Raw genomic sequence first — 25,213 nt, forward strand, 5'->3', positions numbered from 1 at the left:
GTTTATCTGATTGTATAATAAGTATAACCCTTCCCTCTGCTTGTGGAAAAAGTTAAACTCATGATTTTTCTCTTGAGGCAGCACCTAACATTTTACAGTAACAGTGTTGTATTTCCTTCTTTCCTCTCTGAGTTATGGGGTTTATGTATTAAATAATCCCATGCTTCACAGCGGAATAGTGAGGAGCAAATGAAAAAGAATCTTGTAAATGTATTTTGAAGATCATAAAAATACAAGTGTAAGGTGTATTATTATTTTCTCTGTAAATCATTATCTCCACCTCTCCCCCCACCCCAACCATGGAGGTTTTTGCTTCTCTTTATGCCTCCTTCTCCTCTCCTGCTGCCTGTTTCAGTTGTAGTCAATTGTCATCCATTGCACAAAGTATCCTAATGAGCACACATCCTGGCAGGGTTCAGAGAGAGAGTGCAACTTGACTCATCAGTTTCACACACACACAGCTCTTACTATGTGCCAGGGACTGTGCTAGAAGTTGGAAATTTGGAAGACAAATTGAAGATAAGGTCTCAGCTCTCAGGACTTTTTAAAACCCAAAATATCATAGACTATAATAATTTACTCACTAAAATAAGTTTGTGAATTTTCTTTGTCTGTAATATTCCTGGTCCTTTAAAGATACTTTCTGTAGCCCTATAGTCGATCTAATCTGCTCTGCTAGTCTACGAAGACCAAGCTCTGATACATTTTGGGGACTTAATATTGAGATATGGGTCCTAGAAAGAATGAGATAAAAGGGACTTCTACTTGATAATCTCTCAGGGCCATTTTATACAGTAGGTACATTCCTTAAAGGGTATGAAAACAATTTTTCCTAAAAGGCCTTTATACTTTTATACATAAAGAAGAATTTTTGCAAAGTGAAGAATTTATCATGTAAATAATCTTTATTTGTTAACAGATTTCTATATATTGGTTTAGTTAAAGGGGAGGTGTATTGGCATTCTGCACTCAGGTATTTACATATGAAAGCAGGCGTTGTAATGATGGTTGTATTCACAGGGCATATGTGATGAGGCAAATGAAAAATGAAATTGATAATTCGTGGGAGAAGAATGTTGGGTTTTCTAGGACCATCTTTGCTTTGACACATTTTTCTATCTCTTTCTTGATTTGCCCCATTTATAACTTTTAGACTGCCTTTTGGGTTTCTCATGGATAGTTTTCATATTGCATCCCTTTCCCCATTTTGACGCTGTCATTTTTAAGTGAGGATGCAGTTTTTTCCAAAAGGGCCCAGCCACGAAGCGCCTAATTCCTGGGGTATCCCACAGAATCTTTCTGTGAACTCCAGCATCTTCTTTTCTCAAAGGGGTCAGCTATCCATTTCTTCCAATTCTCCTTGTTTTACAGCTCTCCGCAGAATGCAACACTCCAAACCTGTAATTCTCCTCTTCATTCCTCCCCACTAGATTTTAAGAGTGCCTCTAAAAGGTAATGAATGTAGCACCTCAGGCTTTCCAAATAGAGTAAGAAAAATGCACTCCTTGCAGAACAAAGTTATGCACCTTCTGATACAGTTGTAGTGCAGGCATAGTCTTTGAAAGTTTAAGTGTTGGCCAATGCACTGAAGGATAGGGGCGATATTGAGTGGTGAGCAAAAGATGTCTGAATGGAGGCTAACACAGACCTCAGGTGCTGTCAACCAAGTTGCACTAGTCTGCTACGGGCTTCCCCATTTCAGAGCAAATGGTTAAGCCAACCACGCATTTTGAGTTAGGAAACTGTTGTTTTTTTGTTTTTTTTTTTAATAAATTTTATTTATTTGTTTTTTTCCTCCCAAAGCCCCAGTAGATAGTTGTATGTCATAACTGCACATCCTTCTAGTTGCTGTATGTGGGACGCGGCCTCAGCATGGCCAGACAAGTGGTGCGTCACTGCGCGCCCGGGATGCGAACCCCGGCCGCCAGCAGCGGAGCGCTCGCACTTAACCGCTAAGCCACGGGGCCGGCCCCAGGAAACTGTTGTTTTTAATGTGCCCTGTTTTTGTCAATATTTCTTGTCATTTCACAAGCCAGTCATTGTGGCCTTCCAAATTCTTCCACAAGCATATGGTATGAAACATCCTGACTTAGAAGTCATCAGAGAGCGTGGAGCATCAGAAAGAGATTAATTATGCAGGAGAATGTATCATTTTACAAATACTGTTATTTTTAGCCATTTTTGGAAAGGAAATGTGGAAAAGGAAAATGGTTTCTATAGAACACTGATAAAAATTGTTTATAACATTTGTTTCTTTTATGACAATGATTTTTTTCCCTTAGAACTACATTTTGTATCTACTCAAAACCAGTCACATACCTTCAGTTAATATTGTTTGTTTACTTTTGAACTTCATTCAACTGTATCACCTAATGGTTTAGATTTAGTATTCTTAGGTAGTTTCTCTTTGAGCTCGGGTTAAAAGCTGTTATTTTTAGTTTCCAGAATTGCAGAAGTTTTTTCAAATAAAGGAAATTAGAGTTCTTGATGAAATTCTGAAACCACCCAATTGTGCATTACTGTGAAAAACTGCATATAGGGCAATCCTTACCTACAAATTAGAAAGTTAGAGGGTTGCTATTCATATCTTTAAGAAATCACATGTTTTATAAAAGGATCTAGTAGTTTACTGAAATAGGACTAATGCCTGGTAATTTAATAATTTATATTCAATTTCCAGAAACTTAACTAGTTATTAGCCTGTTGTAATTGCAGGAGCTCTAAGCTAAGCATAAAAACACCTTTTCTATTTCTCTGCTTTGACGTTAACCAACTTGATCTCTCAGGGCCAGGGGGTCACTGTGGATGGTCCCAGAGGTATTTTAAGGAGAGAGTTCAGAAAGGTAAAAGTTATACTGGGCCATGATCATTCTTAAAGTTGATTCTTTAAGGGTTTGTAGTAACAGCAACAATAAAAAGATCTTTTATGAAATATAGTTAAGTACAAGTGTTTTTTATAAAAACCATAGCAGTATATTATGTTGAGATATCCAAAACCATGAAGATTAATCCAAGTTTAGTGATGTTTAGAACATAATCACAGACATATTTTTTATATATATATATATATATAAAATAGTTACTGCGCTAAATGGGAGTTAAGCCAACAGAATAAAGAGCAATGACTCCCATTCCGAATTGTTCAAGTCAATTAAAAGGATTTTATGGAGCCAAACCAAGCGTTTTGGGGGATGAGCTGTCTAGATAGAGGGGTTGTAAGAGCAGTGAGTAAAGCAAGTGCAGGCTGTGTGAAAAGCTGAGAATACCCCCAGATTACTCGGCCCGATGGGATGCTACACTCTCCACACTTATTGCTGGAGGAAGAAAGAAGGGAGTTTGGATAAACTTGGGGCACCACATATCCAGTGTTACAAGTGGAGGAAATGACAAGATGAAAAAGAGGTGAGGGGGGGAAGGCGTGTGTAACCAAGTTGTAGTCCTTCCATCTCTCCTTCCATGTTAGACAAAGGCATGTAAACAAGAATGCTTAGGGGCTCATGAGTGTTCAGGCACTGGGTAACGTGTACCCAAAATACAGCCCCAACCACGTTCCTTGTTAACAGAACCCTGATTTTGTTTGTAGTTCTCTGACCAGCCCTGGGTGACAAACTTGCATTCTCAGCCTCCCTTGCAGCTAGAGAGATGCATTTCTAACCATTAATGCATAAGGGAATTTTTGGGAAAATTTTGTTATCAAAGGGAACAGATTTGTCTGGTATTGTCCTTTTCCTCCTCTTTCTTTGGACCTTGATTAGGTCATTAAGGCAAAAGCTACAGCTCTAGCAGTCTTCTTTTGACCCTGAAGAGAAGGCCGAGAATATCACGGAGCCTTGACACCATGGGGTGCTCCCAGGGCTGGCTCCTCCAGACTTGCCCTGTGAGACAAACTCCTATTTGTTTTTTTTATTTTCTTGCAGCTGCATGCATTGCTAACTGATAAGTAAAAGGTTTGTGAAGAACCTTAGTGAGAGGTAGAATTGAAAAAGGACGTTAGTGCCATACTTGGGATCCTTGATTTTTGGGTTATAATATTTGGACTTGAATCTGTAGCCATTTAGCTGTCCATGGACATTGAAGATCATGATCAAGCCTGTGGTTATGTTCATGAGGGATAGGGAAGAGATACCGGATATTGCCTACTAAGGGCGTAGTAGAAATTGAGGAATCAGATTTATTAAAGACATACTTGAAAGTACAGGTGTCTCAATTCAGTGATTGATATGGGAAACAGGGTTGGAAGAATGTTGTGAGAATGATAAATGACCTTGAAAGTAATAAAGATGCAAAGAAAATATAAGAAAATTGCACAATGAGTTTGTAGCAGAAGTCATCTCTGGTAAGTGAGAATGTGGTTGGCAGGGTTATAGTTGGGAATTTTTTACTTTTCATTTTTCTTTCCCTCTTTACAGTAGCATTTTTAAAATAAATTAAGAATTAAGAAGTAAAGAAGTAGTAATATGAATATCAGAAATAGGGACCCAATTTTGAAGGAAATATTATGTGTTCTATTTTAGATATGTTCAGTTTGAGATAACCAAGGTCATATGATTGCAAAAGAGTGCATGGCGTTCGGTAAGAATTCATAAATTCATGAGACTTGTATCTCTTGTCAGTGGTTCTCAGCCCTTCCTGTTTATTGGAATCCCCTGGAGAGCTTTAAACAAAAACTGATATGAACCCCCCAACTCTTGAGTTTCTTTTTCATTGATTTTAAGTAGGGCACGGGCATTGGTATTTTTCTAAAAAAAAAAAAAATCTTCCCAGGTAAATCAACTCGGCAGCCAATGTTGAGAACCATTGCTCTTCAAGGTGATGAAATCTTCAAGGGAGATGGTCTGGTGTGATTTTTAGCTGTGAGTGCACAGTTAGAATCACTTGGGTAACTTAAAAAAAAAAAAACAACAAACCATCCTCTTGCCCCTTGCCCCATCCCTCTGAGATTCTGATTTAGTTCTGGAATGGGGTCCAGTTTAGTGTTGTTCAAAACCTCCACAGTTGAATACAGTGTGCAGCCAGGTCTGAGAATTGCTGATGCAGAGGGGGAAGTGTAGAGGCTCAAGGAAAAAGCTCAACATTACCCAGATTCTCTTATTTTACCACCAGTTAAATTATCCTCCTCCCCCTTCTACTTTGGTCCTTCATTTTAAAACAGCAAGAAGTTAAAGGAAGTTAGCCATGATTCTAGTGTTATCCTTAATGGCTCCTTCAGATTGCCTGGAATAGACCGAGAAACGGGGGTTACTGTAATTGCCGGCAGCGTCTATGGTGAAGATGCCTGGGGAAATAAGGAAGATGGTACAGTCTTGATTGCGCAGAGCCTGAGCTCAGGGAGGATTAGAATGTTGGTCAGTATACAATGCAGTAACTGGTTCTCTTGGCCCATCCATTTTCCCTACCCCAGCAGCCACAGTGCCTCTATGACTTTGTCCTGCCACTCCACCGCCCCCACATTTCCTGCATTCCTCCCACACAGGGCTCTTTGCTGTTTCTTGACAGCAAAGGGCCTTTGCACTTGCTTCCTCTATCTGAAATACTTTGCTCCTAGATATCTACGCGGACTACCTTCTGCTCAAATGTCGCCTTATCAGGAAGGCCTTTCCTAACATTCTATTTAAAATAAGCGTTCTCTTTCTCACTCTATCCTTTTAAAGCTGCTTTCATTTTCTTCATAGCACTAATCACCTCCTGACATCTATTTATCCATTTATTTCTTTATACGGTTTCCCTTCACTAAGAGAACAGGACTTTTTACTTGTTTTGTTCCCTGAGGTTCCTTTGGGCCTACAGCAATACAGGTACATAATAGCTCAAAAAATATTAGGTCACATGAATGAATAACACTTCATCACAGCGGCTGCTGCCTATCCACGGCCGCTGGTGATCTTGCCTGAGAAGCAAAGGCAGTGCCGTATGCATCTGACATCTCCTGTGTTTACTTAGCACAGTGCGCGAGCTACCGTGCTGGTGCGGTCAATGTTCATTGAATGGATAAAAAGGCAAAATACTAAGAATAATAAAGCAGATGAGTAAGAGGAACAAGGGAAAAAAAGAAAATCACCCTAGAGTTTGATATGAGGCAAAGCCATAGTCTTGTTTTTAAAATATTATGTAGATTGTTATTGAAATAAAGTATATATTCCATTGCCTATTGGTTTCATGGCAGGAAAGGTTATGTAGAGCTTAGACATCCTTCAAGGTATAAGCATCGTGTGTAGTCAGCTTCTTATTGATTAACTAATGATAGAATTGATTAGCTAATGATAGAAATAGCAGCTGGGAGGATGAACTTTTATGTTACTTTTAAAGAACCATGCAAAGTTCTGTCATTTAAAAAAACTGCCAAGGCCCGTTGCCTTTGCAATATTTAAGATGTATCCAGAATTCAGCAAGTATAAAAAGCTCACCCTTTCTCCTCACTGTTTTCACCTACTCTCATCTTTCTGTTCATGTTTTGTGTCTTACTTCTTTTACTAAGAAGCTTTTATTAGTAGTCTTAGACGAAAATTTGCATTAAATTTGTCATACTATATTGATGTGGTTCCAGAATTTTCTTAGCTCAGGATCTCCCCCATCCACTAAAAAAAGTTAACTAAAGGAAAATCACAAGTGCGTCATTGTGCGAGAATACTGTGAAACCATTCATGTAATAACGTTTATGTTAGAATTTCACTCACTTTAAATCCTGGCCATCTTCTCGGAATGAGTCTGTCATTTATTAGGGAGTGCATCTGAAATCAGCCAAACATTATTTCAGTATGTAAGGAAACCTTTACCGTTGTGTGTGCCAGGCACTGTGCGAGGGTTGGAGATTTAACTGCGAATACTCTAGTCAGAGTTCTTGTCTAAACAGTCCAGAGGGATTGGCAATGTTTTTTAATAGGCCAGGTAATAAATATTTTAGGCTTAAGGGCCGTCAGGTTTATGTCACAATTAGTGGATTATGCCATCATTGAAGGTAAAAAGAATGCTGTGACTGTGTTCCAATAAAACTTTTTTTTACAAAATAGGCCAGAAATCTACAAAATTGGCCTGCGGGTGAAATTTGCCCAACATCCTGCCTAGTCTAGAGGATAAAGGGAGAGAAATGGGATTCAAGGATCAAAACAATTTAGCTGGAATGTATCCCTTTAAATAAATTTATTTTCTTGCTCATAGGATAGGGTTTTAAGTTAAGTTACTTACTTGGATTAAATAACGGCAGAGGAAAGTCAATTTTTTTTTTCCAAATTTGTCATTTTATTGGCACATTCCAAAGTAGCATTAGTAGACTAGCCTGAAAATTACAGTTAATATGTCGTTTCAATGCCCTATGCTTCATTGTAATGTGAGCTTTCTGGTTGTTTTAGAATACATTTTCAGCCTGAATATTATTCTAAAAATAAAACTGATTATCATTCATAATTTATCAGATGGCTAAGGCAGCTGTGAGGCAGGGAGCTAATCAGAAGTAATTAGATCATTTTAAAAATGGTAAGAGCTGATGATGTAAAGTGAAGTTCTGTGTTTGATTTTGGAGAGAAATGAGTACTTTCCGGTGTTAAACGAAGCAGAGTTGGACATTCCTTACAACCTGTTAACAGACTCAACCTGACCCTGGTTAGTAGCATTTTTTAACTGGTCATAAAGCTCCTTCCCCTGGGGTTTTTGTCAGCCTTCTAGGGCTATTGTAAAATCAGTGATGGTGTTGTCTGTGGTTCGTGTATTTGGTCATTGGAAATGGGCAAGCTGGCTCTGTGGAGGGCTGGTGAGATGCTGAAGTGTCAAGTTGTTTCCCTTTTTTTTTTTTTTTTATGAGGAGATCAGCCCTGTGCTAACATCTGCCAATCCTCCTCTTTGTTTGCTGAGGAAGACTGGCCCTGGGCTAACATCCGTGCCCATCTTCCTCCACTTTATATGGGATGCTGCCACAGCATGGCTTGCCAAGCAGTACGTCGGTGCGCGCCAGGGATCCGAACCTGCGAACCCTGGGCTGCCGTAGCGGAGCGAGCGCACTTAACCACTTGCGCCACCGGGCCGGCTCTCAAGTTGTTTCCTATTACTGTTATTTGTCTTTCTTTGAATAAGGGGTCCTTTGTTCTCTGTTTCCTCCCCACAGAACAGAGGATAGATATCTTAGTGTTCATTCTTGACTTCTCCGTTTTCAAAGAGGAAAACATTTGCTTCTCTCTGCTCATTTCTTCCCCACTGCACCCAGGGGGGTTTTGAAGGCTTATGCCAAGAATTCTTTGGGGGAGTTGAGTATAACCATCACCAAGAGGTTCAGTTCTTAATGACATTTGTCTTAGTTTAGCAAGTCATTGTGAGTGTCGCTGTTTTTGTTATAGAAGACACCCCTTTCTTCTTTCCCGAATGCTCGACTTGAGTCCTGTGATGGTAACGAAGAAGGGATGTGGTTTCCTTTTTGTATCATTTTACCCCATCTGCTATTTTTGTCTTTGTTTCTAAATATCACTGAATTTTCTTTCTGCTATTTATTAGGAAGTGTACATTGCAGAGATTTCTAACAATAGGCCCAATTCTGAATGCAGGCATAATTTGTTTGCTTCACACAGTGTTGTTAAATTTCGGAGGTAGTTGCCAACATTTAAAAGTTTAGGTGGGGGTGAGGTGTGGGGGAAATGAGCGAGGGTGGTCAGAAGGTACAAACTTCCAGTTACAAAATAAGTTCTTATTTTTTGGCCAGCGACTTAAATTTTATCTTTTTACCCTCTATATCATGTAGCCAGTGGATGTTCAGTGACTTTTCTTTAATGGTGCTGATTTTTCTTCCCCAGGCCAGAGATCTAATAATCACACCAGCCACCGTTTTAAAGGAAAAGCCAGACCCAAGTACTCTGGTTTTCGGAACTGTTTTCACGGATCACATGTTGACAGTGGAGTGGTCCTCAGAGTTTGGATGGGAGAAACCACATATCAAGCCTTTTCAAAACCTGTCAGTGCATCCTGGCTTGTCAGCTTTCCACTATGCAGTGGAAGTAAGTACATGGGAATTAATGATGGTGATGTGCTTGGTCTTCACTGTGGGTGCTGGGAAGCTTCCCCTGCTCAAACAGGTTTTAGGTCGTGTGGGCTTTATCATGTTTACTCAAGGAAGTCATAAATGTCTTTAAAACTTTTCCTGTAGACCGTTGGATTAGGGACTAATTTTTCAGATAATCTTGAATTTTCTATAATGTCAGTAAAAAAGTCATTTAGAGTAAATTAGGAAGGACAGTTGGCAAGAAAATTAGCAATCAAAAAGCCAGCACTGTTAATATTTTACTAAGTCACCTCTCAGATCTTCTAATTATTGAGACGGGGTCATTGAGTACAATATTATGTTTAGATTTTCATGCTAAGTGCATGTTTTTGTGACCAGCAATAACGTGTAGTTATACATGTTAAGGGACATGTAATTAAATGTCATCCTTCAGGTATGAGTGGAATAATTATAGGGATAAAATACTAAATATTCAGAGAATGCCTTCTCTGGTCTTTCTCAGGGTGCACACTTAGGCAGATCCGCAATACACTCCCCATTCCCTTGACCCCCATTTTATTTACTCATTGTTAATTTGTTGGACATCTTTCCCAGAATATTGGGGTGCTGGAAGTAAGCAGTGGCCAGCTATTAAGGGACTAAAAGGTGATAATACTAAATATTCTTAACGCTAGTGATAAAATAACTACTTTTGTTTGTTGAATTCCTGCAGTGTGCCCTGTGTACCAGATACCTTATATAGGTCATCTCATTTAATTATTTTAAGTGAGAATGCATAAGATTAACCATTTAGGTTCTGGAGTCAGACTCCCTGGGCTCAAAGTCTGTCTCTTGCTCCACAGGGAGCTCTGTAACTTGGGTAATTTATTTAATCACTTCGTGCTTCAATTTCTTTACCTGTAAAATTGAGGTAGTGATAATACCTACCTCATATTGTTAGTATAAGGATAAAATAAGGTAATTCATTTAAGCATATAGAGCCCTGCCTGCTACATAACGAGAGCCCTGCCTGCTACATAACGAGAGCCCAGTTGTTAGCTGTTATTAACCGCTGAATCAGTATTATTAGAAGCAAGCTGCTAGAAGCAGTTTCAGAAAATTTAAGTTTCTTGGCCAGGATTACACAGCATTAAGAAAGGAGTCAGGGTTCAAATGCCAAGCTCCTACTCCCTGTGACGTTACCCCCAAACATATACACTAAAATTATGAAGGAGCTTGTCTAATTAACTTGTTCAAAGTTATAAATTTGAATAATTTGGAAACCTTCACTGCCCAAATGTATCCACCAGAAGTTGAACTTAGGAGGCTAGGTTTCCATTCTCAGCTCTGTGTCTTAACTGTACCAATTCGGATGAGTTCTATCATTATTCACTCTAAGCCTCAGTTCAATTATGAAATAAGAATGGTAGCTGCCCTTGTCTGTATCATAGGATATAATGAAGAGCAAATGAAATAAAGAAAGCACTTATAAATTTGAAAGAAGGAATATGACAAAGCCTGGGGCAGTGGTTCTCAAGCTTAGCATCCATCAGAATCGCCTGGCTCCACCCTCAGAGTGGCTAACAAGTTCCCAGATCATGTTAATACTGCTGCTCCAGGGACTACATTTTGAGAACTACTGGCCTACGGGAAGTAAATGAGAAAGGATTAATGTCATTTTTGAAAGTTAAAAAAGATTTTGATAGCCATTTGTTTTTGAAAACTCATTGGAAATCTATTTAGATGAGTTGGAATGCTAGTTTGATTAATTTTGCCAATTTAGATTTTTATGATCAGAGTAGTTTAAAAAATCCGAAATTACTGTTCTTTGTTAAATAGAAACTAAAATTTTCTCTATATTATTAGTGTTCCACTTGCAATATGAATACAAAAAATGTTTTGCATTAAGAACTGAGTTGTGTATTGCATCAGATATCTATTGCAATGTAACAAAATTGATGGCTTAAAACACCAGCGATCATTTTCTTGTTATCTTTCATGATTCTGGGGGTTGAGTAGGAGGATGGCTAAGTGGCTCTTGCTTGAGGTCTCTCATGTGGTTGCTGTCAGCTAGTGGCTGGGGTTGGAGTCAGCTCAAAGGCTTCCTGATGTGCCTGGGTGGGGAAACTCAGAGAGGTGGGGGCTGCAAAGCTGGGGCTTTTCTGACACCACTCTTTCTCTATGTGGTCTCTCAAACATGGAGGCTTCAGGGTTGTCAGACTTTGTACACAGTGACTCAGGCTCCAAAGCTGTGTGTCTCAAGAGACTGGGCCCAGATAGAAGCTCTGTTGTTTTTTATGCCCTAACCTCAGAATCACACAGCATTACTTCTGTCATACTCTATTGTGCTGGTGGTCACAAAGGCCTGCCCAAGTTCAAAAGGAGGGGCTGTACACCCCATCTCTTGATGAGGAATGTCAAGGTTCTAGAAGAGTACGTGGGACTGGAAATATTCTGTGGCCATTTTTGGAAAATACAATCTGACATCTATCAGTGATAAACAGGAGATAGAGTGATGCATTTGGTTTGCTCTTTGTCAGATTGGACTCTTAGGTTTAATAAGTCAGATATTAGGGCAGTATCATAGGAATTTAGGAAGTGTGATTGCCTTGTGCAGAGAACTCAGGGTCCTGGAATTTTCTTAGGCTTATTTATTCCATTTTCTACTCACTCGTTCAATGGGTGTTGAGTGCCTACTGTATGTCCAGAACTGTGCAAAGTGCAGGGGATAGGATGGTAAGCAAATTAGCCGTGATCTTTCCCTCAAGAATTCTTTCTTTTCTTTTTTTTTTTTTAACTCCCACTAAGAAAGTTAAGCAGATACTTTATTTCAAAGGTTTTCTTCCCAAATGTTGCATTTGAAACATTCATGTTTCAGGCTTTCCCATAGATATGACTGTTTCTCTTATACTGACACACTTATGAATTTGAATTATTGGATGCCATCTTGATTTCTTTCTTTCTTTCTTTTTTTTTTTTTTTTTTTTGCTGAGGAAGATTCGCCCTGAGCTAACTTCTGTTGCCAATCTTTCTCTTTTTGTATGTGAGCTGCCACTGCAGCATGGCCACTGAGAGATGAGTGCTGTAAGTCCACGCCTGGGAACTGAACCCAGGTAACCGAAGCGGAGCGTACTGAACTTAACCACTAGGCCACCGTGGGTAGCCCTCCAACTTGATTTTTAAGTTCAATAATAGTTGTATTTTTTTAATCTGAAAGTAGGTATATGAGTAATCTCCTTGGACATCTTGCTCCTCCACTCAGCAGCCCTATTGATCGTAGAATCCATTTTATTTTGACATCTACAACTACATGTGGTTTCGTTAATTCCTAAAGTATTTTTTAATAGATAATATGTGAAGGTTTCATATAGTGAAGGAGAGAAATGTGAACTGTGAGTAGGGAACATGGGTGAAAGAAAATGAAACTTGATAATAGGCATTTTATTTTCAGGTTGAAATAAATATTTAGTGAAATAAAACATAATTTGAAAAAATAGATAACATATATGTACTATTTAATGAATACTTATAAATGAATACTCATATAGCTACCATCTAGGTAAAGAAATAGACCACTTGAGCATCCCCGAAACCTTCATGTGTACCTTCCGTGTCATAAACCCTGTATCTTCTGGCATTCGTTATTCTTACTTTTGTGATAACCTTTCTTTGCTTTTCTTTCTGGCTTATATGTATCTCTAACACTATAGTTTTGCCTCTTTTTGAACTTTGTGTAAATGGAATTATTATATAGTGTGTGTGTGCCTAATTTTTGAACTTAATGTTATGTAAGATCTATCCATCTGGGACCAACCCTAACATGTGTGGGGCCTCGGAGAAAAGTGCAAACAGAGAGACCCCATGGTTCATCCTCCCTATCTCTTCCTGTCCTGGCTTCATCCTGTACTACAAGGGACCTTGAACACACGTGTAGATACCCACACCACCTACAAGCAGATGACCTCTGGCCAGCCCTTGGACTTAGGTGCAGGCACGCTAGTGGTGCTGTCTGTTCTTTAGAGGGTGAACCTGAGGAGGCCCAATCAGGCCCTGAAAATGGCATCAGGGCCATTTGAGCCGGGAATTCTAGAGAACTAGGTACTTGGAATCTGGTCTAGAAAAGGAACTCAGGGTCCAGTCAACTGCTTGCTCCAAGGAAAAGGTCACAGCTAGAGGAAGGCAGGGGTGAAAGTCCCTCTAAAGTGTGGGGCTCAGGGCAGAGACTCCAGTTGCCTCTGTCTAACGGTGGTGGGTACCACACGTGTTCCTTGTAGCAGTAGTATTCCATTACGTGAATGTATTTAGTCTATGGTTGACGGACATTTGTGCGGTTTCCTTCTGTGAACATTCCAGTACATAGTATGTTGGTGTACTTATTTACAAGTTTCTCTAAGACAGCAGTTCTCAAAGTGTGGTCCACAGAGCCCTTGGCTCTCTTTCAAGACATTGCCAAGGTTAAGACATTTTTCACAATAATACCATGACGTTTTTCTTTTTCACTCTGTGTCGACATTTGTACTAGGTAAAACTCTGACGCTCAGCCTCTGCTAGTTAGTCATTATATTCTTTACTGTCTGCATTACGGCATAAAAAGAATGTCAGTCTTACTTAAGAATGTTCTTGGTGAAGCAGTGACAATTATTAATTCTATTAAATCTTGACTCTTAAGTAAATGTCATTTTAACATTCCATGTGATGAAATAGCAACTTCACATAAAGCACTTCTGTGTACTGAAGTACTGTGGCTGTCTCAAGGAAAAGAAATTGTGTGATTGTTTTGTGTTGTGAGCTGAACTGGCTGCTTTTTCCATCTAGTACCATTTTTACTAGAAAGAACAAAGTGTAGTTATTCAGACTTGGGCATTTGGCAAACATTTTCTCGAAAATGAGCAAAGTGAGCCTGTCACGTCAAGCAAACCAATGGATTGTATTTGTTGCCAATGATAAAATTCTAGCTCTCAAGTGAAAATTAGAATTTTGGGAAACTTATAGTCACCACCGTGAGCTTGACCCTTTCAACTTAAAAGTTTCTGATGATATTGGTGGTGATAGTAACAGGTTTAAATATATATATAGTATGAAAAAAGTGTTAACCTTTGAAAGATCTGCAAACTCAGTGAATCAGCATTTTCTAAATGACTGTTGCATGACATTACAAATTTATGCGTGAATGAAGAGCCATTCAAAGTGCAAGACAGACTATGATGGCTTTTTGATGTGTCAGTTTGGCTAGTCTGAACTACAGCCTTGGAATTCCATTTTTGCTCTCCTAGTTAGAATGGACTACAAGACATTTTCTGGTGAGCATTGGAGGACAGAGAGAAGCAGTGGCCATTTTGTTGCATATACACACCTTCTAGTTATTCGAACACTAACCTAGGGGCTGTTGTAAAGGAATTTTGCAGATGTGATTAAAGTCCCTAATCAGTTGATTTAAAGTTAATTAAAAGAGAGCTTATTCTAGGTGAGCCTGATCTTAGGACTTCTGTGAGGTAAGAAACTCTACAGAGCAGCTAGACCTGCAAGTGGACTGTTTTTCTCTGTCTCTCCCTTCCTGACTGCCACCTGTGATTGAGCTGCAGCGCATGCCTATGGGGTCCAGCCTGCTCGTGATCTTCTCTTCCTGACTGCCTGTCCTATGGATTTCGGACTTCCTTAGCTAGCCTCCATAAATGCATCAGCCAATTTCTTCTAATAAATCTGTTAATGTTATACATATTTCCTACAGCTTCTGCTGCTTCTCAGTTGAACCCTGACTGGTAGACCATTGGATTTTAATAAATTAACAGAGTAGGAAAATGTAATTCATAGGATTTCAGATTCCACATTGTAACTAATCTTTAAGGAACCACCGCTTGTCAAATTTTGGAGTAGTATCAAAGAAGAATATCCACGATTATCTGAAAAGGCTATCAAAAATACTTCTTCCTTTCTCACCTGCATATCTGTGTGTGAGACTGGGTTTTCTTGTGTACATCAACCAAAACAACATAATGCAAGAGAATGAATGCAGAAACAGATACGACAATCCAGTTGTCTTCCATTAAGCCAAACATTAAAGATTTCCAATAATTTAAAACAATGCCACACTTAACACTAATTCCTTCGGAAAATATAGATATTTTTCATGAAAATATTTTAACATGTCAGAGTTTACTATTGTTACCAAATAAATAAATAAAATTAGGGGCCGGCCCCGTGGCTTAGCGATTAAGTGCACGCGCTCCGCTGCTGGCGGCCGGGTTCGGATCCCGGGCGCGCACCGATGCACCGCTTTTCCGGCCATGCTGAGGCCACATCCCACATACAGCAACTAGAAGGATGTGCAGCTGTGACATACAACTATCTGCTGGGGCTTTGGGGGAAAAAAATAAATAAATGAGATTATTGAGAAGAAAAAAAAAAAGGGCTGGCCCCATGGCTTAGCGGTTGAGTGCCCGTGCTCCGCTGCTGGCGGCCCGGGTTCGGATCCTGGGCACGCACCGACACACTGCTTCTCCGGCCATGCTGAGGCCGCGTCCCACGTACAGCAACTAGAAGGATGTGCAGCTATGACATACAACTATCTACTGGGGCTTTGGGGGAAAAAATAAATAAAATTATAAAAATAAAATTAAATTAAAATTTCTTATTTCTAATTTCTGATACAGTAAATATTGATAGAATTACCTCATAACTAAAAGCTCTTTGGGGCATTCATAATTTTTAAAAGTGTAAAGACATCCTGACACCAAAAAATTTGAGAAATGCTGTTTAAGGATGTATCTAGGAATGTGCTGCTGGTATTGCATATATCTTCAATTTGACACGAAAAGGGAAACTATTTTCCCTAGCGGTTTTATGAATTTTTATACCCACCAGCCATGAATTAGCAACCACATTCAATCATGACTCATCAACCTGGCCAACTCTTAGTATCGCTAGGCTTAAAAATTTTAGCCCATTTAATGTAATGATCTGTTATTGTGATATTAATTTCTACTTCTCTGGAGAGGTTGAACACCTTTTCAGATGTTTATTGATCAATTGGGTATCTTCTTATTTCAAGTGCCTGCTTGTTCCAGTCTTTTACTCACTTTTCTATAGTGTTGTTTTCTTTTTGATTTGTAGAAGTACTTTATATATTTTGGATATGGGTCCTTTGTCAGTTATATGTGTTTTAGGTATCTTCCACACTCTGTCTTTTTACTCTATAATTTTTTCGTGACAAGAAATTTAAATTTTAAAAAGTTGTATTTATCAATCTTTGCTTTGTGTTTGGTACTTTTGTGTTTTGTTTGAAGACTTTTCCTACCCCTAGATTATGAAAACGTCTTCCTATATTATTGATTTTGTCTTTCATGGTTAGGTCTTTAATCCTAGAAGTTGATTTTTGTGTGAAGTAGGGATCCAATTTGGTTTTTTCCCCCTACGGATACCTAATTGTCCCAGCACCATTAAAAAAGACTGTTATTTTCCTTCCAATATGTCATGCCACCCCTATCATATATGCATGGGTCTGCTTGTAGATCTCCATTTACATTTCATTGTCTTGTCTATCTGGATCTCTGTTCTGTTTCATTGTTCTGCTTATTTCTCTGCACAAATGCCACAGTCTTAATCTCCAAATCGTTATAATGAGTCTTGATGTCTGCCAGGACAAGTCCTTCTATTTTGCTCTTCAAGAATGCCTTGGATATTTCTTGGCATATAACTTTTAGGTTCAGTTTATCAAGTCAATCAACTTGTGTAATTCAGTTTGTTATAAGAAAATAAAATGCCCTGACATGATTTTCGTTTGTATTGCATTTAATATATAAGTCAATTTGGGGAGAACTGGCATCTTGATAATAATTGAGTCTTTCAATCCATGAGCATGGGATTGCTTTCCACATTTAGTTAGATCTTTAATGACTTGGTAAAGTTTTATATTTTTCTTGTGGGTCTTTCACTTCTCTTGCTACATTTTCCCCCACCTAAGTATTCCTTTTGATTCTGTCGTAAATAGTGTTTTTATTTTCTAACTGCTGTTGTTACATAGGAATATCATTTTGCATCTGGCTACCTTGCCTAAACAAGTAATTTCAAAAGATTTTATCAGTTTTTCTTGATTTTCTACATGTTTTATCTATGTTTCATGATCTGTGACAGTTTTATTTTTTCTTCGCCAAATTTTATGTTTATTTCATTATTCTTACGCTATTAAAATTGGTAGTACAGTATTGAATTAAAGTAGTCACAGCAGGCAATGTGTGAGACTCTCGATCTGAAAAGGAAAGCTTTAAATTTTACCATTAAGTATAATGTTTGCTGCAAGTTTACTGTAGATATCTTTTGTCACTTAAGGAAGTTCCCTTTTTTATGTAGTTATGTAGGAATCTTTATTTTAAAAATCATAAATGAATGTTCAATTTTAGCAGATGCATTTACTACATCTAATGAGATGATCTTATAGTCTTTTTTCACATAAGCTGTTAATATAATAAATCTCATTAATTGATTTTATAATGTTAAACCATCCTCTATTCCTGGGATAAATCCAACTTAGTCATGCTGGTTTATCCTTGTGTATATTTTGCATCCATATTACTCAATGAGATTATCATATAATCTTTATATGTATATATATTTGAACCTATATCAAATACATATAATTTAAAAACTGTGAAGTAAATCAAACGCTCTAAAGTTACCTTCTTTATCTCCAGTAATCCTTCTTGCCTTAAAGTCTATTTTGTCTTATATTTAGTAATATGACCGCACCAGCTTTATTTTAAAAAGTATTTGTATGATATATTGCTTTTTATTTCAGATGTGTTTCAGATGTTATCAGTGGAGTGCAATCTGGCAACCATATCTTTTAATTGAAGCTTTACTCCTATTACATTTAATAAGTTACTCATATATTTGCACTTAAATAAAACATCTAATTTTGTGCTTTTTCTTTGTGCTACAAGATTTATATTTCTTTTTTCTCATGTAACCTTAAGGTTATACACTTCTAAAGGCCCTACTTTACATTATCATTCTGTTCAACATATTTTCTAATTTCATTATTTTTCTTCTTTGACTCATACTTTATTTAGTAATGGGTTTCTTCTTTTCCAAAATATAGCTATTTTGTAGTTACATTTTTGGTATTGATTTTTGGCTTATTTTATGGTTGGGAAACATGTGAAAAGAACATGCATTCTGCAGGTGGTATGTGCAGGGTTCTGTATGTCCAGTAGGTTACTTTGTTTTTTATGTTGTCCAGATCTTCCATACCTTTACTGAGTTTTAGCCTGTTTGTTCCATCAATTACGTAGAGAACCTGTGTTAAAATTTCCCACTAAAATTATTGATTTTTCTCTTTTCTCTATATTTATCGGTATGTTCCTACTTCAAAGTCTTTTCGGGGCCGGCCAGGTGACACAAGTGGTTAAGTGCGCGTGTTCCGCTGCGGCAGCCCGGGGTTCGCTGGTTCGGATCCCGGGTGTGCACCAATGCACCACTTGGCAGCCATGCTGTGGCAGCGTCCCATATAAAGTAGAGGAAGATGGGCACGGATGTTAGCCCAGGGCCAGTCTTCCTCAGCAAAAAAAAAAAAAAAAAAAAGAAAGAAAGAAAAAGAAAGAGGAGGATTGGCAGATGTTAGCACAGGGCTGATCTTCCTCACAAAAAATAAAAATAAAATAAATTAAAAAAAAAAAGTCTTTTCACGTTTCTGCCCAGTGTTTTGTCTGTGATGGCACTTTTGAAAAAGATGGCATGGCCTTAATATAGTATAGTCTCGTGCTGCTTAGTTTCTATGATTTGGGGAACTGAACTAGCTCTGGTCACATCTAGATTATTTACTACTGAGAGTTTAAATGAACCAGATTAGATGAAAAGATACATGAGTATTTTGGGGGACAGGGTGCTGTGGGGCCTTTGGTTTCCATCTCCGTTGTCTAGGCAGTTAGCCCTTGTTGTGTGGAGATGTTTTCTTCCCACCTTCATTGATGTGTTATTTAGCAGTGTAGCTCCTGTTAAGCAAAGGATAACTCTGAATTCCCAGCAGATTTTGGTAATAAAAGGACTTCTTTTTATTCCAGTTACTCTAACCAGTCTGTCGACTGTTGGCTTTGCTAGATTTAGGATCTCTGGTTGCGGTCTGTGTCAATAGCTTTACATGATGAAAGAGATGAGTGCCCATAGAAGAGTCAGTCTTTTGAACGCAGGGATTGTTTTCATTTAGTTACCCCTTAACATTTATTTCTCTTTTATCTTCAGTTATTTGAAGGATTGAAGGCGTTTCGAGGAGTTGATAATAAAATTCGACTATTTCGACCAAATCTCAACATGGATAGAATGTACCGATCTGCTGTGAGGGCAACTTTGCCGGTATGTAAATTTAGGAGTTTCTTTTGTGTTTCTCTTGATATAATGGATCACTGTGAATTTACCACCAAACAAATCATTTCTGAATACTTAGATCAATATTCAGTACAAACCCTATGAACACTAAAGTTACTTTTGATATACTTTGTCATTAGTGAAGTGAAAATACAAGGAAATAACCAATACCATTTGACAATTCCACAATCTATTTCTCTATGAGTGTCTCTGGGGGATTAACGTGTATATGAGAGATAAAAGGATTAGGAAGAAAAATATGCCTTAAACTAAAATAAATAAAATTTAAAGACTGTATGAAATGATAATATTGAAAATGGAAAACATGGTGTGCCTCACAGGTATTTTGGGGCTATTTTGCTTAATTGCTCTAGACACTAACAAGTATATGTGATTTAATTAATTATTTTGATATTTTACTCCAAGTTTTATTTAAAAAAAAAAGAAAAGGATATCAAAAAGGTTTCTCATGGCCATCAAATCCTGACTATAACCTTGTTATGCAGCAAAATTCATTATAAGGTGGGTTGGATTAAACACCAAGATTCACATCTAGGTGGAGGTGACTTTGATTCTTCCCATTCCCTGAGACATGACCAGGCTGCCTTTCTGAACTGAAAGACGTCTTTTCCTTCTTTTGCACGTTCTGTGTAGCTAACTTTTAGGAACTAGCCCACCTGTGCATTGAAGAAGCCCGGAAACAGCTAAATCCAAGTAATGACTCCTTTTTAGCCAGGCTCTTCCTTCTCCTCGCTATTTTTGTAACCCATGCTTCACCTACCTCCTTCAGGGGCCATAATATGGTAGCAGGAGGGAAATTAAGGTAAGTTCTTTGGACTAGGTTCGAATTTCTAGTTTTCCTTCTACCATTGCAGACAGATCACTGGGAAAAACTTTAAAATGGGGACAGAAGGAAAGGAAAGTAACATTTATTGGACACTGGCACTGCTACAAACTGTCTTATGTGGTTTTCTTTATGTGGTTTATTCCTTGTCTGTTTAAGCATAACAGTAAGCCATTGTCAAGAAGGTATATATTGTAAATTTTAGTAGTGCTTTTGTATAGAGAAGAAAACTCGAGCCCAGAGGGGTTAAATGACTTGCCTAAAGTCCCACAGAATAAAGGGACAGGACAAAAAATTGGATTCAAGTTTTTTGATTCTTAGTCAAGTTCTCTTTCCATCAGCTCTTATCTCTAGACAACAGTACCAGAGACCCAAGCAGGTGACACAGGGTGATGATATGTCCTATGTGATTGGCAATCCTGATTTCCATAACATTACTACACTGTGATTGCTGTTATAGGTTAGCATTTAAATAGCCAAATCCTGATGTCATGAGCTCTATTCAGATGCTTGTTTCTCACTCATTTCGACCTTGGATAGCGCATCATATCTCTGAAAGTATGTTTCTCTCCCCTGCCAAGTTAGTAGAAACTACTTATTTTACGAAGTCACCCATCTAGTATATGAAAACGTTTTTTCTCCTTAAAAATAAACTGTTCTTTACTTTTGCCCATTTTCCTATTGGGTTATATGTCCCTTTCTTACTGATTTTTGAGGATATCGTAGCATACTCCATTTACCATCCTCTGTTGGTTATATGTTACAAATAACATCCCCCAGTTTGTTGCTTTTTACTTCTTTTAAAGAACAGAAGTCCTTAAGTTTTAAATAGTCAAATTGTATACATATTTTTCCTTTATGATTTGTGCTTTATGGCTCTTATTTAAGCATCCTTTCCTATCTTAAGGTGATAGTGATATTTTGTATTTTTTTAAATAAAGGTTTTAATGTTTTGTCACATTAGGTATATAATCCAACTATAATTGATATTTGGATATGGTAAGACGTAGGGATTCAGTTTCTTATCTTTCCCATATGGATAATCTATCATCCCACACAATTTTGGGGGGAAAAAAATCCCAGAAAAGAATTCTTATTTGGTTTTATTATTTTTACTTTTTTACCAGCCTTAAGCTTCCATGAGGATCATTTCTTATCGCTACAATGGAAGAAAATAGTAGAAAAACTCTAGTATTCATTATATTTTTCATTGTTTCAGGTATTTGGCAGGGAAGAACTTTTAGAGTGTATTCAACAGCTTGTGAAATTGGATCAAGAATGGGTCCCATATTCAACATCTGCTAGTCTGTATATTCGTCCTACGTTCATCGGAACTGAGGTGCAAACTGACTCCCTATTTTGGGGTACTTCGGTGGGCAAGTTATCGTTGTTTATTCTTGTGTGAAACTTCTTTTTTTTTTTTTTTTTTATAATTTTATTTATTTATTTGTTTTTCCCCCAAAGCCCCAGTAGATAGTTGTATGTCATAGATGCACATCCTTCTAGTTGCTGTATGTGGGACGCAGCCTCAGCATGGCCGGAGAAGCGGTGCGTCAGTGCGCGCCCGGGATCCGAACCCGGGCCTCCAGCAGCGGAGCATGCGCACTTAACCCCTAAGCCACGGGGCCGGCCCCTCTTGTGTGAAACTTCTAATATGTAATTTGAAATAGCCCCTAATAGCATTATTAATGACTTCTTTCGCCTGATTATCAAGACCAGGGGTCAACAAACATTTTCTGTAAAGGGCTAGATAGTAAATATTTTTAGGCTTTGTGAGCCATATGGTTTCTGTCATTACTCAATTCTGCCACTGTAGTACAAAAGCAGCCACAGATATGAACATGAATGAGCAATGAATGAGGCTGTTTGCCCTCTCCTAAACAAGACTAACCGTTATTTCCTCAGTTTACCAGTATAATGCCTCCTGTCTCGGCAGCACTTCTCCAAGATAGAAGTGGTAATGGTTTTGAAATTTGGAGGAGGGAGAGGTGCTACTTTTTATTTTCGTTTTATGTAAATGACTTTTGTCCTACAGATCTCATTGTGTTTCTTAACTTTTTCCTTTAGCACTGTATTTTTCATTTCTATCCAGTTACTGTGTGTATGTCCACTCCATCACTTCTAACTACTGCATAGTCTCCACACTGGACGTCTACCACACTTTGTTCCAGTTCCCTTACTGGAGTTCCATTTCGCTGTTACCTTATGTAATGTAGCAGTGAGGAGTTGGAAAATTTACAACCTAGGGAATGACTGAAAGACTTGTTTCCCAGCAAGATGCCCTAGGCCCATCTTATTTTCCATCCTCAGAAAGTCCACTGCTTTTCAGGGAAGTCCTGGTTCTCTTTGATGGAAAACAGTCATTCAGTCTATCATCATCACCATCACCTGGCATTATGAAGCTTTTCTAAGTGTCGTTGCACTCAGTGTTTCCTGTGTGCTGACAACAACCGTGTGAGTAGGTGCTACTGGTATCATTTTAGAGGTAAGGAAACTGAGGCTCAAAGAGATGAAATAAAACCCCTGCAATGTTAACCTCTGTGCTGTAGCATCTCTTATGTGTTAGCCACTGTGCTAGGTCTAGAGTTCCAGTGCTGAGCAAAAACCACTGCCCCTGCTCTCAGGGAGCTCAGTGTCTAGTGTAGGAGTCACACTTTCATAATAGAAACCCATGAAATGAATGTGTATTGATAGATGGAGAGCAGTGCTGTGAAGAAATGGGGCATGGTTCAATAAGAGTAGTTACCATGGAAATTTAACTTAGATGGGGTCTAATTTCTTTCTCATCTTGTTCTAATATAAGTCTACCTTCGTATCTATTTCCTTTCCTTTCTGTGAGCTACCAGCTTTCCTGCTCTCCATTAATATTTGACATAATCACTCCAGATTTTATATATTGTATTATGTGTTTTATAGTGTTATATAGTATGTATTATATAACACATACACAGTCACACTAAGTTTCAAGTTGAATTACAATGCTTCCAAGTTTAGGAATATCAATTCACATGCAAACTTGCCAGTATATTTCTGAGATTTTATTTTTATTTTTAAATTTTTTCTTAACTGAGGTGCAATTGACATATAACATTATATTAGTTTCAGGTGTACAACATAATGATTTGATATTTGTATATACTGGGAAATGATCACCACAATGTCTAGTTAACATCTGTCACCATACATAGTTATAAAAATTGTTTTTTCTCGTGATAAGAACTTTTAAGATTCACTCTCGTAGCAACTTTCAAATATGCAATACAGTATTATTAACTATAGTCACCATGCTGTACATTACATTCCCATGACATTTATTTTATAACTGGAAATCTGTACCTTTTGACCCCCTTCACCCATTTCTCCCATCCCCCACCCCCAGCCTCTGGCAGCCACCAACCTGTTCTCTGTATCTATGACCTTGTTGTTTTTATTTTTGTTTTTAGATTCCACAGATACGTGAGATCAAATTTTTGTCTTTCTCTGACTTATTTCACTTAGCATAATGCCCTCAAGATCCATTCACGTTGTCACAAATGGCAAGATTTCATTCTTTATTTTTATCACTGAATAATATTCCATTGTATATATACACCACATTTTCTTTATTCACTCATCCATCGATGGACACAGGTTGTTTCCATATCTTGGCTATTGTAAATAATGCTGCAATGAACATGGGGGTCCATATATCTTTTTGAGTTAGTGTTTTTGTTTTCTTTGGATAAATACTCAGTAGGATTGCTGGATCATATGGTAGTTCTATTTTTAGTTTTTTGCAGAACCTCCATACTGTTTTCCATAGTGGCTGCACCAATTTACATTTCTGCCAACAGTGCACAGGGGTATTTCTGGGATCTTAGGGATTTGGGGGAGGGAAAAATATCTGGTAACAAATTCAAATAGTACCAAAAGTATACAATGGAAAGGAAATTTCCTTCCTACATTCTGATCCATAGTTCCACAGTTTGCCTCCTTCCAAGCAATTCCTGTTGCCAATTTTTCCTGTTGCCTTCTAGAGGTGCATATTGATAAATACACAAACACTATTAGACCTGCTTACATGTGTTGGTAGGTTAAACATTATCCTTCTTTTTATAAAAATGGCAAGTTTTTGCCCATATTCAAAGATTTCTAAAACTATACACACAGTTTAAAGAAAAGAATTGAAATGAAAGTCTGTGGATACAATACCCAGTTAAGATTACAACATGACTAGTACAATTGAAACCTCTTGTGTACCCTTCCCTGTTAGCTCCCCTTACCTCCCCAGTGCAGTTAACCACGTTGTTGTGTGTGTAGTTCATTCTTGACCCCCTGCCCCTCACCCATGGCATTCTGTTTTACTACAGATGGACATTTGGGTCATTTCCAGCTTTTGGCTATTATAAATCAAGCTGCTGTGCACATCCCTGTGCATGTCTTATGGTGGACACATGTGCTTGCTTCTCTTTGGTATTTACCCAGGAGTTGAATGGGTGGGTCAGAGAGTATTTGTATGTTTTGCTTAGTGGATACTGCCAGGTTTCCAAAATACTCTTACCAGCAATGTTTGGAAGTTTCATTTGCTTCATATCCTTGCTGACACTGGTATTGTCTTATTCTTTTTACCCGTTCTGACATATGCAGCCTTATCTCCTTGTGGTTTTAATTTTCATTTCCCTGATGACAAATTATGTTGAATGCTTTTACATGCTTACTGGCTTTTGGAAATCCTTTTGTGAAGTGCATTTGCAAGTCTTTTGCCATTAAAAAGATTGGTTTGTGCTTTTAATTTTTTTTAGAGTCTTTATATATTCTGGATATAAATCCTTTGTCAGATAAATGTATTGCAAATAGTTGCCCGCTCTGTGGCTTGCATTTGCGTCTGTGTCTTGCCTTTTCACTCTCTTACCAGGATCTTTTGATGAACAGAAGTACTTAATTTTAATGTAATTAAATCTATTTTTTTTTTTATGTTTTGTGAGTTTTAAAGAAACTCTTCCTTATTCCGAAGTCATGCTTTTCTTCTGTTTTAAATTTTGCTTTTTCCACTTAAGTGAAATCCATTAGAAAGT

The 25,213-nt window shown here is 38.0% G+C and overlaps 1 protein-coding gene across 7 annotated transcripts in view; it reads left to right on the forward strand.

Annotated features, from left to right (window-relative positions):
* The window catches only part of BCAT1 (branched chain amino acid transaminase 1), a 100,134-nt gene that overhangs the window by 33,824 nt on the left and 41,097 nt on the right, over positions 1-25,213 (forward strand). For 5 of the 7 annotated variants that reach the window (XM_058558645.1, XM_058558647.1, XM_058558641.1 and 2 more), the window contains 3 exons: positions 8,775-8,975; positions 19,193-19,303; positions 21,379-21,531. In XM_058558645.1, coding sequence (XP_058414628.1) covers positions 8,775-8,975; positions 19,193-19,303; positions 21,379-21,531 — 465 coding nt within the window. The remainder of the gene's footprint in view (positions 1-8,774; positions 8,976-19,192; positions 19,304-21,378; positions 21,532-25,213) is intronic. The other 2 variants (XM_058558642.1, XM_058558644.1) reach the window with 1 other exon arrangement.

Source organism: Diceros bicornis, chromosome 17 (genome assembly GCF_020826845.1).
Source record: "Diceros bicornis minor isolate mBicDic1 chromosome 17, mDicBic1.mat.cur, whole genome shotgun sequence".
NCBI classification, from domain to species: Eukaryota; Metazoa; Chordata; class Mammalia; order Perissodactyla; family Rhinocerotidae; genus Diceros; species Diceros bicornis.